General features: G+C 42.3%; 1 protein-coding gene across 6 annotated transcripts in view; it reads right to left on the bottom strand.

Moving 5' to 3' along the window:
• The window catches only part of TNFAIP2 (TNF alpha induced protein 2), a 46,308-nt gene that overhangs the window by 19,046 nt on the left and 15,435 nt on the right, over positions 1–11,827 (bottom strand). For 3 of the 6 annotated variants that reach the window (XM_043548890.1, XM_037901005.2, XM_037901006.2), the window contains one exon: positions 1,762–2,117. In XM_043548890.1, coding sequence (XP_043404825.1) covers positions 1,762–2,104 — 343 coding nt within the window. In that variant the 5' untranslated portion in view covers positions 2,105–2,117. Of the gene's footprint in view, positions 1–1,761; positions 2,159–11,827 lie in introns of all 6 variants that reach the window. The other 3 variants (XM_027825325.3, XM_037901003.2, XM_037901004.2) reach the window with 1 other exon arrangement.

The following is an 11,827-nucleotide window of genomic DNA, read 5'->3' as shown; positions in this document are numbered from 1 at the left end:
GTGACTTTTAGAGATCTCTGAATATTCCTGCCATCTCTCTCGCTAGACATGACTGTGACTCAGGCTGTGCCAACGTATTACAAATCCAGGGGTTGGATGTGCTGCCAACTGTTTTATGCTAAAATACTAGAGGTTCTACTAAGGGCTTATAGATTGGGAGATATAGATCTCCCAGTTGAGTTTTGAAGTTTTTTTTTTAACCCTCTGCCATCCATCTAGCAGTAGAAAAGATCCAGGCTACTAAACTGAGCAGTACCTGCATCTTAAAAGCAGGAACACTGACGATTACGGGAAAGTGTATGCAGACACACCAAAAGCTCAGCCAGTTAGGCTCTTTATTGTAAAGTGTGTGTGTGTAAGGGATGGGGAGGAGTGGAAAAGAGACAATACATCCTCAGGTCTCACCCGTGTCCGCTTGCTCCTCAAAGATCACTTTGGAGGGAACAAATGTCAAAACCTTAGTCACCAGAAAGACTACAAATCATTCAAAGGCCATTAATAGTACCCCTGACCAACAGTGAAGGCAATCTGCTCATTCCAGTCATGTCACACCCAGTGATGTCACTGGGAATTCGACACATGGATCACGGGCATACTAAGACATTTGAAGAACGAGCATAAGCAAACAGAATACAACAGTAACTAAAAAACCTGGCACATGAAGTCCCAATATTAGAGAAAAATTCAAACTGTTGTTGCTCCTGAACTTAGATTTCCACTAGTATTGTGGATCAGAATGATAGAAACAGTTGGCAAGTACACAGAATCTAGTGTCCAGCTGTTAGTACTCGCTGTTGTACCAAGAGCTGGACACGAGAACAAAAAACCGCAGGGAAAACTGATTTTTCATCCCATGCCATGCCTGAGGCTTGTCTGCAAGAACACTGAGCATGCAGCAAGCTGAGGTATAAATCTCTCCTGCTGCTGCGCACTAAGTGTCCATGTGGACCCTGCTGCTGCGCACTAAAAATTCCAGGATGTGCTTGAATCGACGCTCGTTTCAAAGCGGGGTAAGTCAAAATGCATGTGCATTAAGGAATTTACAGTGCACACTAGCAAGGTCCACACAGACAGACACTTCATACATGGCAGGCTAGTGTGGGGTAGATTTACACCCCAGCTCACCACAAACTAAGTGTTCATATAGACAAACCCTGAGAATATAAATACTTGGTGCTAGTAGGTAAGCATCAAAGTGTCCAATCCTCCTTCAGGCACTATACTCTGGACCGGAGAGGCCGCTATGTTAGAATACCCCTCCCAGTAAAGGTCAATCATCATTGTCCAGTGCTACAACATCCATTACAGAAGCCTGGCTTTGGGGATGGTGTGGCTTCCAGTAACAGCTGACAACAGGTGGTTTCCAGCTAGCCTCGAGGCTGTATGGATGCTAGAATGGCCAGCCTACCTGTTTGGCCTCCAGACATATATCCTGGTGGTCAGACGCACACACATTTTGCCAAGCCTGTTTGTTATCTGTACCAGGGTTGGGCATTTACATTGGACATAGACTACACAACACTAATTGCTTAAAAGGAGGAAGGGATAGTCTAGTGGATTTGGGAGACCTTGGTCCAATTCCTGCCTCAGTCACAGACTTCACAGGAAATCTAGTGGAAGTCACTTAATCTGACCTATGCCTCCATTCCTCACCTGTAAAAAGGGGATAATACTTCCCCACCCCTGAGGGGCACTGTGTGGATAAAATACACTAATGATTGTGGGGTGGCCATATATGTAGATAGAACTGGCATACTGTACCTGTCAATGCTCCATCGTTTTCTATTAGATTCTCTATCTTCTGACCACCCCAAAAATTGGAAAAGGCATCTTTTAGTTTTCCCTTTATTCCCTTCTTTTTCTTTTTGGGACTATCTCTGCACTCAGATGAATGAGGACAGCTCTCATTGGCTTCAGTGGAAGGTTCATGTGAGTCTCCGAGAACAGAATCTTGTCCTTGGCTTTCAGTTTTCATCTGATCTTTTGGCTGGGTCTCTTCCACAGCTGATTCAATAGACACAATATGTGGTTCGGATTCTGATGATGTGGAAGGTTTTCCAGGCAGCTTTACTCCAGTGACGCAGTCCTTAGAAATCTTATCCATCCCAAAAGGACTGCTGTTGAAAAAGTGCATCATTTTTATCATCTTTTTTTAAGCCTGTAAATTAGAGTAAGGAGTTGTCAGGCCCAAATGCTTGCATAAAAAAAAAAAACACACGTCAGTGACACAAAGTTAAGGCCTTTTCCCCTAAATGAAAATTGCTACTGTAATCTGCTGTTAAACATGTGTGGGCTGCACTGAGAGAGTTAGAGTACGTGGCCCAAGAGAGCGCCAGTCGGGGGAGCGTTGAAGCAGGCAATCTGCAGAACATTAGATAGGGCCCAAGACAACACCTTTGTTGACATTAACAACACCGAAGTGGGTGGATTTACTTCTGTGGAACCTGAAAGCAATGATTCAGAGCTGTCTTTATTGGAAATCTTCAGGAGTCTGTATAAATACATAAGTACATGTCTTTCCACCAGAGTGTGGTGGAAACAAGGAACTCAGCGAGGTTAGTACACACAGTCTGTAATATAGGGACACCTGGGGCCCAGTCCTGCACCTAATCTGGGCCTGCTTCTAATCTCTATGAAGAAAGAAATGCATGCACATCAGTCCTTGATGGTACACACCAGTTGCCACTGGCAGCTTGCACATGCAGTTACCTGATTTGTAAGCACAATCATAAAAATCAGACAAGCTAGGCGTGCAAATGCATTTGTTGGGGGAAGTCGGGGATAGGTTCAACTTTGCTCCCAGTTAAGTCAATAGTAAAACTCTCCGACTTCAGCCAATGTTGAGAGCTTTTTGAAAATCCCATTTATAATGTATAGGAGACTCAGGCACGTACTGGGAAAAAAATCTTATCAAGTAATATTAATGTCTGCATGCAGGGCATGAATTCTCCTGCATTAGGATAATATTTATTACTAGTCTCCCTTAAACACCAAAGACCCCGCTCAGAGTCAGGGTCCCTTCATACTCTATGCTGTCCAAACAGAGCAGGATCCATCCCTGCAATGACTGATGCACTATAGACTATTTTGGTCCCTTTTCAGTGTATTCTGGAATGTAAAAGACCTCCATTCCAGCAAGCCTCTTGGTGCAGCGACAATCTCTAAAAAGATACAGCTTGGCTGTTGTCAAATTCCCACACAAATAAACCAAATCTCTAGCTCCCACCCCCTCAGAAGAGATGGGCCTTACACAGCACAAATGCTGACCTCCAGGCACTAGCTTGAAATAGCATGGGAAGCAAATTCAACTCGGATTTTCTACAGTGAGAGCATCCTCCTATGGCAGGGAAAAGGGGGAGTTTCTTGAGATAGGCAGGCCCCTAACCATATAGGAATTTCCAGTGGTACTGGAATCAGCACTGCAATGTCTGGTACTGTAAAATATCCAGTATTTGAAAAATCCACTCCCCACCAGTGAGTAGGAAGCATTCTCTGGTGAATGAGGGACCAAAGCCATCAGCTTTTTGTACAGCACCTAGCACAATAAGGTCCTTGTCTCTGACTGGGGCTCCTAGACCCTACTGCAATACAAATAATTAGTTAAAAAAACCAGCAACCCAAACCAATGCTAAGTTTCTAGCCCTTGCCACCAACACCACTCTTTGGCTCTCACGCAGGTCATGGCTAATGCATTGCTATAGGCAGACTGGCCACTTTTCATCTGTGATGCTGTGAAACTGTAGCATCAGAACAATGGGCAGCTGCATGGTTAGAAGTGGGGGAAGAATTTGCCTGTGACCACACCCTTAACAAATGAACGTATAATATCAAGCCCTCCCAATGCTCTTCTTCAGTTTATGCTGTAAGATTTAGGGCCACGTACTTGGATATATGCGTAATCACCCCCCTACATGCAGCTTCTATTGATACAAGCACTGACGTGTAGGGACGTCAGTTGGAAGAATATGGCTTTGTTTTGATTCTGATAACTGACATTGTCATCATCCAAAAATAACTACTCTAGAACGTCAAATTGATTGCTGTGACTGTATGACACAAGCTTATGACTCACAGGCACTTGGGAAAGGGCAGCTTTACAGCATTCGGTTTTACGGAGGAGTATTCCTTCTCTGCTTTGACCTCTGGGGCGAGATTCAGGATTTGGAAGAAATAATGCAGGTTGCTTTTAGAGAATGCGAGAAACATGATAATTTTATTAATGAAAAAACCCGTTGGCTACATTCAGTGCCACTGCCAGTCTACACATGCAGAAATCAACCCAAGATAATTGGCTTATGAAGATTACCAGGCACACCTTGTTTAACAGGTTCATTCATTTGCAAGTGACCACAAAGGTTTGCTAAAAGTTAAAGCCGGGTGAGTAGCATTCCAAATGAATAGGAATAAGTGAATGACTCTAGGAAATCCTAGGGGCAGATGTGCTGATTCTTCTGCCAGCAGGAATGTCATCACAATGGCCAGAAACAGAGGGCTGGAACAGGAGTTCTTTCAAATCAGTCTTCATGACAGTTGTGGCATCACTCACACAGGAAGAGAAAATGGGAAGTCTGATGCTCAGGCTCTTAAGGATGTTGTCATTATCGCTAACATAATACTAATTATGACTTTAAACAATGGATACAATTTCCTCTTCTGGAATCAAAAGTAACATGGGGATTTTTTTTAATTTTTATTTTTTGGTAAATAACCATTGCAATTCACTATAGCTAGACTCAATAAGGTGCATCAACTCCAATTTTATGGTTCTTATGGTGTAAGACATCTTCCCCTTTCATTTGTCATTTATTTCAAAGGATGCCATTGTAATAGAGAATCTAGACAGATGCCCAGTGGTTATATTATCAGAAGGCTATTATCCTATTCTCTGTTTTCCAGAACAAAGACTTCTTTGTATCTAGATCTGCTGGGCCAAATTAATACCTCCTATGAGATCAGGAACAAATATGGTGTACACACACACATGTATTTTTCTGTTTGGTCAACTGCAGAATTAGTTAGGAGTAACTTCACTCCCATCTGGCATTCCAAGCAAGCTGTCCTCTTGTTCTAAATGGATAAAGACATTTCTCCATTTGCTGCCCTCAAAGGTGACATGCAAATTAAAAAATGGGACTTATGCTTTTATTGTTTTGATGAAGACTTGAAAGGTAGGTTTTGAAGAGAATTTTACTTGTTTTGACAACAATAAACCTTGCTTTTGTCTCGGAGGGCTGGAGAACTAGCAAAATGACACTACAAGGCTAGAGAGGGAAATGTGAGAACAGTTTGTAGTCAGAATGACTAAAGCTTTGTTTGTATAACATATTTAACTTCAATGACAAATCAGCATTTTGGATAAAGGATGGGCTTGTGAAAACATTTAGCAGTTCTCCAGTCCTTCAATTAAAGGGCTTGGTCTAACATGCAGAATGTTCTGACAATAAACAAGTCCTCCAGAGAGAACCAGACTTGATGTTCCTGATATTTCTAAGGTTAAAAAAAAGCAAAATTTAAAAACCTGATCAACAAATAATAAACAAACATAAAAGGGCAGAAGCCCAAGTTAAAAACCAAACCAATGGAAAGTCCTACGGCTCCAGCCTTCTATCCCAGAGGGCTGCATTTCCGCAGTGGGTGATACAAAATAAACCATATAAATACAGGGATTTTCAAGATTGTAAAAAGCTAAATGATTATTACAAAAGTAATTAAATATCAAGAACTAGGTTTACCCTAAACCTGTAAATACTGCTTAGTGCTAGGGGGCACAGTCAGTTATGTTTGACTCTTTTGCTAGTCCCAGTCATTATCAAAATGCGTAGCTCTTAGTGATTTTGCATTCATTTATGCTGCCGGAATCCCCAAGGCATCTCAGCCACCTGTGCAAACTTGGAATGCAGGCCACTCCACTCTCCCCTACTCCAGGCTAAACAGACAAGCCAAGAGCCTCTGAACACGGTCACCTGCTTCTCCGCTGTAGTTTGGTTTTCCCTGCTCAGTAAATACAGCACCACAGTTACACTTCACCTGACTGCACTTTCCCAAAGGGAAGCTGTGTAAATTAATGGCTATATCACTAGACTAGGCATTAGGAGACTTGGGTTCTGTTCCTGGCTCTGCCACTGGTTTGGGGGTAACTTGGGGCAAGTCAGTTCTCCTCTCTGTGTCTCAGTTTCCCTCTTTAGCAAAGCAGTTAGAGGTCCACTGCTGAAAAGCATTGTATAACAGCGAGGTGGCATTTGGTGGTATTAAAGCTCCTCCTGGCTAAAGCCAGCGACCTACAGAAGTTCTGAAATACTGAATCATTTCCCTGAAATGGAGCAAACTCCTCTCCCACCCCAGGAATCAGCAATTGATGCCACTTCCCTTAGAAGCATGCAATCTAGATAGACTCCACTTCATTAGTAACAGAGATCTCCAAGTGGCACCATTTCAAAAGGTGCCCCAGTGATGCGTGGAAACATCCATGGGCATAATTATTTCTGACTTGGTCCATCATAGCCAGAATCACAGTCGGGAGCATAAATGGAACCCTCTGCCGTTCCATATTAAGTAACAATAAGGTTAGGATCAATATTGCTATTGACTGGTGTCAGTGGCTGAGGAACACAGTCAAATGATCATCACACAAAGTGTTTGGATTCTCTGGATTGTGCAAATAGCTTTGTGTTCCTCAGACTTCTCAGCTCCTGAAAAGTAGCAACACTGAGGTTTTGGGGAGTGGAAGAGGTGTGGTGTGTTGTGAGTGGAGGGCAGGGGAAATGCTTGAAATAGATCTCGGAGGACAAAGTCTGAAGATCTGGACACCACATGGAAAGGGCTCTTACCACTTTTATCTTGCCAAAAAACAACCCAAACAAACACAGAACCTTCAGAAAACTGGTAATCTGACTCCTGCCATATGGATATTATAGCACATTTATTTAGGATGAGCCCTGGCAAACCAGAGAAAGGGCTTAGTAAGCAGGAAAATAGGCCTGCTAGATTTGTTTTCTTATAAGATTCTTTGTTGGCTCTCTCCCCTTCTTATTTCCCCCCTCCCTCATTGGTGCCTGCAAGTATTGTCACAAATTTGTCTTATTTTCATGTTTACTTCCAGTAAACTATTGATGATACAGGCTTGATGAGATTTATGGCATCTCTGTTGTTTAAAGAAATCCATTTACCTCTATTCTACAGGAGTTCAGAAACCCAAGATAAGTTACAACAGTAAACTCTGCTGACTATCTACATTTTCCTTTACAGTCCTGACTTTAAGGAATTCATGTCAAGGGCTGGTGCAAAAACTGAATATTGACCAATGTAACTAAATCAGTAGGAAAAAACAAGGGGAAATAGGTTACCTTGCATAATGACTTAGGCTTGAATAGAGACTGGGAGTGGCTAAGTTAATTGTATCCAATTTGCAAATGAATTCCAATTCAACAGTCTCTCGCTGGAGTCTGGTTTTGAAGTTTTTTTGTTGTAATATCGCAACTTTCATGTCTGTAATCGCGTGACCTCGGTCACGCGATTACAGACATGAAAGTTGCGATATTACAACAAAAAAACTTCAAAACCAGACTCCAGCGAGAGACTGTTGAATTGGAATTCATTTGCAAATTGGATACAATTAACTTAGGCTTGAATAGAGACTGGGAGTGGCTAAGTCATTATGCAAGGTAACCTATTTCCCCTTGTTTTTTCCTACCCCCTCCCCCCCCAGACGTTCTTGTTAAACCCTGGATTTGTGCAGGAAATGGCCCACCTTGATTATCATACACATTGTAAGGAGAGTGATCATTTTAGATAAGCTATTACCAGCAGGAGAGTGGGGTGGGGGGAGAGAAAACCTTTTGTAGTGGTAAACACCCATTTTTTCATGCTTTGTGTATATAAAAAGATCTTCTACACTTTCCACAGTATGCATCCTATGAAGTGAGCTGTAGCTCACGAAAGCTTATGCTCAAATAAATTGGTTAGTCTCTAAGATGCCACAAGTACTCCTTTTCTTTTTGCGAATACCGACTAACACGGCTGTTACTCTGAAACCAGTCTCATGTAAACGAGCCTTCATCTGAACTGCTTTTTCTATTGATTTTAGTTAAATTGGTGCCAAACCTGAGTGTTGACCAGCTCTACAGCTTCAGACCTGATTTCACGGCTTCGTTAGAAGCCACCACCAATGATTCATAGAGTCTAAGGCCAGAAGGGACCATTGTGACCATCTAGTCCAGTGACTCTCAACCTTTCCAGGAGTCTGATTTGTCTTGTGTACTCCCAAGTTTGACTTCATTTAAAAATTACTTGCTTACAAAATCAGACATAAAAATACAAAAGTGTCAGAGTACACTAATACTGAAAAACAGCTTACTTTCTCATTAAATCAAATATTAAATATCATACTTACATTTCAGTGTATAGGATATAGAGCAGCATAAACAAGTCATTGTCTGTATGAAATTTTAGTTTTTACGGACTTTGCTCATACTTTTTAAGTAGCCTGTTGTAAAACTAAGCAAATATCTAGATGAGTGATGTACCCTCTGGAAGATCTCTGCGTATCCCCAGGGGTATGCGTACTTCTGGTTGAGAACCACTGATCTAGTCTGACCTCCTGCATAGCATAGGCCATAGAACTTCCTTGAATTAATTCTTGCTTGAACTAAAGCATCTTTTAGAAAAATACCCACCAATCTTCATTAAGAAATTTTCAGTGATGGAGAATCCACCACAATCCTGGGTAAGTTGTTCCAATGGTTAATTACCCTCACTGTGAAAACTTAGCTCCTTATTTCCAGTCTGAAATTGTCTAGCTACATCTTCCAGCCATTGGATCTTGTTAGGCTTTTGTTTGAAGACCTCTCTCTTGTGAGCTGGCCTGGGCATTAATTTCCCAGTGCCTCTAACCTCTACCATATTTATCAAATCCATATTGCTACACTCTGGGCTTTAAAGGAGACATCATCAGCCTTAGTATCCTTCTGTCTGAAATGTGCCTGAGATAAGGTAGGTAAGGTAATATCTTTCATTGGACCAACAAGATTTATTACCTCACTTACGTTGTCTCTCATATCCTGGGACCAACAACACTGCAGACACCTCTGACATGTTTTACATACAAGTGCCACATGTCACTGTCAGAAGAATTCAGCATGCTGGGTGCTGAGCTCTTTTGAAAAGCTGTCTACCAACTTTCTGTTCCATTGCAAGGAAGGTTGGATTAAAAAAAAAAAAAAAAAAGACTCAACATTGGCCTGACTCTGCTTCCACTGAACTCAAAATCAGTTTTACCATGAATTCTAGTGGGAGCAGAGTCAAAGTAATGCTGAGCATTTTTGAAAATCCCATCCAATTTGTCCGCTTCCTTTGTGCATATAACAGCACTTTGTGTATAGTCAGTTTCACTTTCCCCCCTATAATATAACCACTTAGCTCATTACCTACACTGCAGCTGGGAGTGAGCCTCCCAGCCCCAGTAGACAGATGGGCACTAGTGTGGTTTGAGCTAGTGTAACACCAACAGATCCCAGTTGGCGGCAGGCAGTATTGAACCGGAGACATCTGGAACTTAGTGTATGAGCTAAAAGCCAGCTGGCCCTTATCTAAGGCTGTAGAGCAGACTCATTTAACTCTCTCTCTCAGTGGTCTCAGTGCCACTAGATGGGACACAACACCACACCCAGAAGGTGTGTGGGTTACACTAGCACACTCAAAACAGAAGTGTACATGTTGTGGTTCTGGCACAGACTCACGCTAGCCACCCACACTCAGAGCCAGGGGCTCGGGTGGGCTTGAAAGCCCGTGCTGCTGCCTAAACCGCAATAGCCATACAACTATTTTTAGCATGCTAGCTTAAGTCCTGCTAGCGTGCATCTGTCTACCTGTGCTGGGAGGCTCGCTGACTGCTGCAGTGTAGACAGATCCCGATCTCACAAACACTTACACATGTAAGTTTTAGCATGCAAGTATTCCTGTCAACTTCCAATGGGGCTCCATAGAGGGACAGGGGTCTGTCTACCTCTGTGCAACCCCCGGGAGAGTGTGTGTTACACGTCCCCAAATCCGCTGATCCACAGAGGATGTGAGTACAACTGGGTGACATTCTTTTCCAGTAATTAATATATTTACTGAAAAAAATGCAGTTTTGAGGCAACCCAAACTATTTGCAAATTCAGATCAAACTCAGCAAATAGTTTCAACAAAATTAAAAACTCAGTTGGCGGGGAGAAGAAAAGTTGAAATGGTTCATTTCAACACTTTCTCACTGAAGTGACATTTGGGAATGACCATCTGCTCAGAAACAGAAAAACTGAAACATCTGGTTTTGATATGAAATGAACCTAATTTTTTTTCCCCCAGGATTTTTTGGTTCCACAACCGAGCCAAAAATCACTTATCTGCTCAGTTCCAGTTAGGCATCTTGAGCTCTGGAAATCCCCAGATCATTTCTCGATGTCGACCAAAATGGCAGGTGTCACATACCCACATCTCACTGCAGAATTGGAGCTTGTGGGTAAAGTTCTCAAAGTGTTTAAGTCCTATTTTCAAAAGCAACATAGGCACTTAGGAGAGCAAGTCCCAATGATTTGGGCTCCTAAATCACCTCTGAAAATAGAACTTAAGTGCTTTTGAAATTGTTTCCCTATGTGACTAAGGCATCTAAATCACTTTCTCTTGTTAATGAGGAGTTTTCAGAAAGCATTGGGGAGAAAATTTTTTTAAAAAAATCATAAAACGTACCAGGGGACTCAGGAAAGTGTAGTAGCTGAAATTTCTTCTACCTCCCTTTCTGCCTGGATCAGCGGGCAGCGATCGATCCAGCGGGGATTGATTTCTGTCTGGCTCGGCAGGTGGGGATCGATTTATTGTGTCTAGTCTATTATTGTGCTCTCAGAGCTGAACACAAATCCATGGACATTAATGGGAGAGGCACATGTATATCGGTGAGCACAATCTGGACCCAGGATATTAGCCAACTGGCTAGCTGTTTAAAAACTGGTTTCTGTAATGGATTTACTTTGGGCTCCTGCCAAAACTCAGTACTATATATAAATAATACCAGTTTGTGTGCAGAAGGTAAATTATTATTCATTTTATTTTTCTACACAGCTTCCTTAGTGTATCTGCATGACATTCCTTCAGTATGTAGTTAGAAACATTGTCTAAACTTATTCTGAGCTGTAGCTCAAAGCTTATGCTCAAATAAATTTGTTAGTCTCTAAGGTGCCACAAGTACTCCTTTTCTTTTTATTAAAAGAAATAAACAAAGAGAATGGGAGAAGGATACAGGTAACTTCTAATGTAGACATGGAGTTCTAACAATACTTTGTTCTTACACAGCATCTTCCTTGCCTGGATTGCTCACCCTGTTGCAAAAAAATTTAGCTCTTGGAAGCAGCTATTATCTCTGTTTTACCGACAAGGAAAGTGAAGCACAGAAATTAAGGGTATGTCTTTACTACCCGCCAGATCGCGTAGCTGAAGCTGCGTAACTTAGATCGATCCCCCCAGTGTAGACCAGGGCTAAGGGACAGATTTTCAAAAGAGCTCTACTCCCAGTTGGTCAGTTAGCCCTGGTCTACACTTGGGGGGGGGGGGGGGGAATCGATCTAGACTAGACGCGATAAATCTATCCCCGCTGGATCAATCGCTGCCCGCCGATCCAGTGGGTAGTGAAGACATACCCTTACATGAAGGGACCAGACTTTCAAAAGAGCTGAGTTCTTAATTGAGAATCCCAGAGGAGCTGCTGGGTGATGAGTATTTCTTAACATCGGACCATAAAATGTGTGCCCCATTTCTCCATGGGCACGATGAAACAGAACCAGATGTGACTTTCAGTCAT

This window comes from Chelonia mydas, chromosome 6, assembly GCF_015237465.2.
Source record: "Chelonia mydas isolate rCheMyd1 chromosome 6, rCheMyd1.pri.v2, whole genome shotgun sequence".
Classification (NCBI taxonomy): Eukaryota; Metazoa; Chordata; order Testudines; family Cheloniidae; genus Chelonia; species Chelonia mydas.
This window is presented reverse-complemented; position numbering and strand designations above follow the sequence as displayed.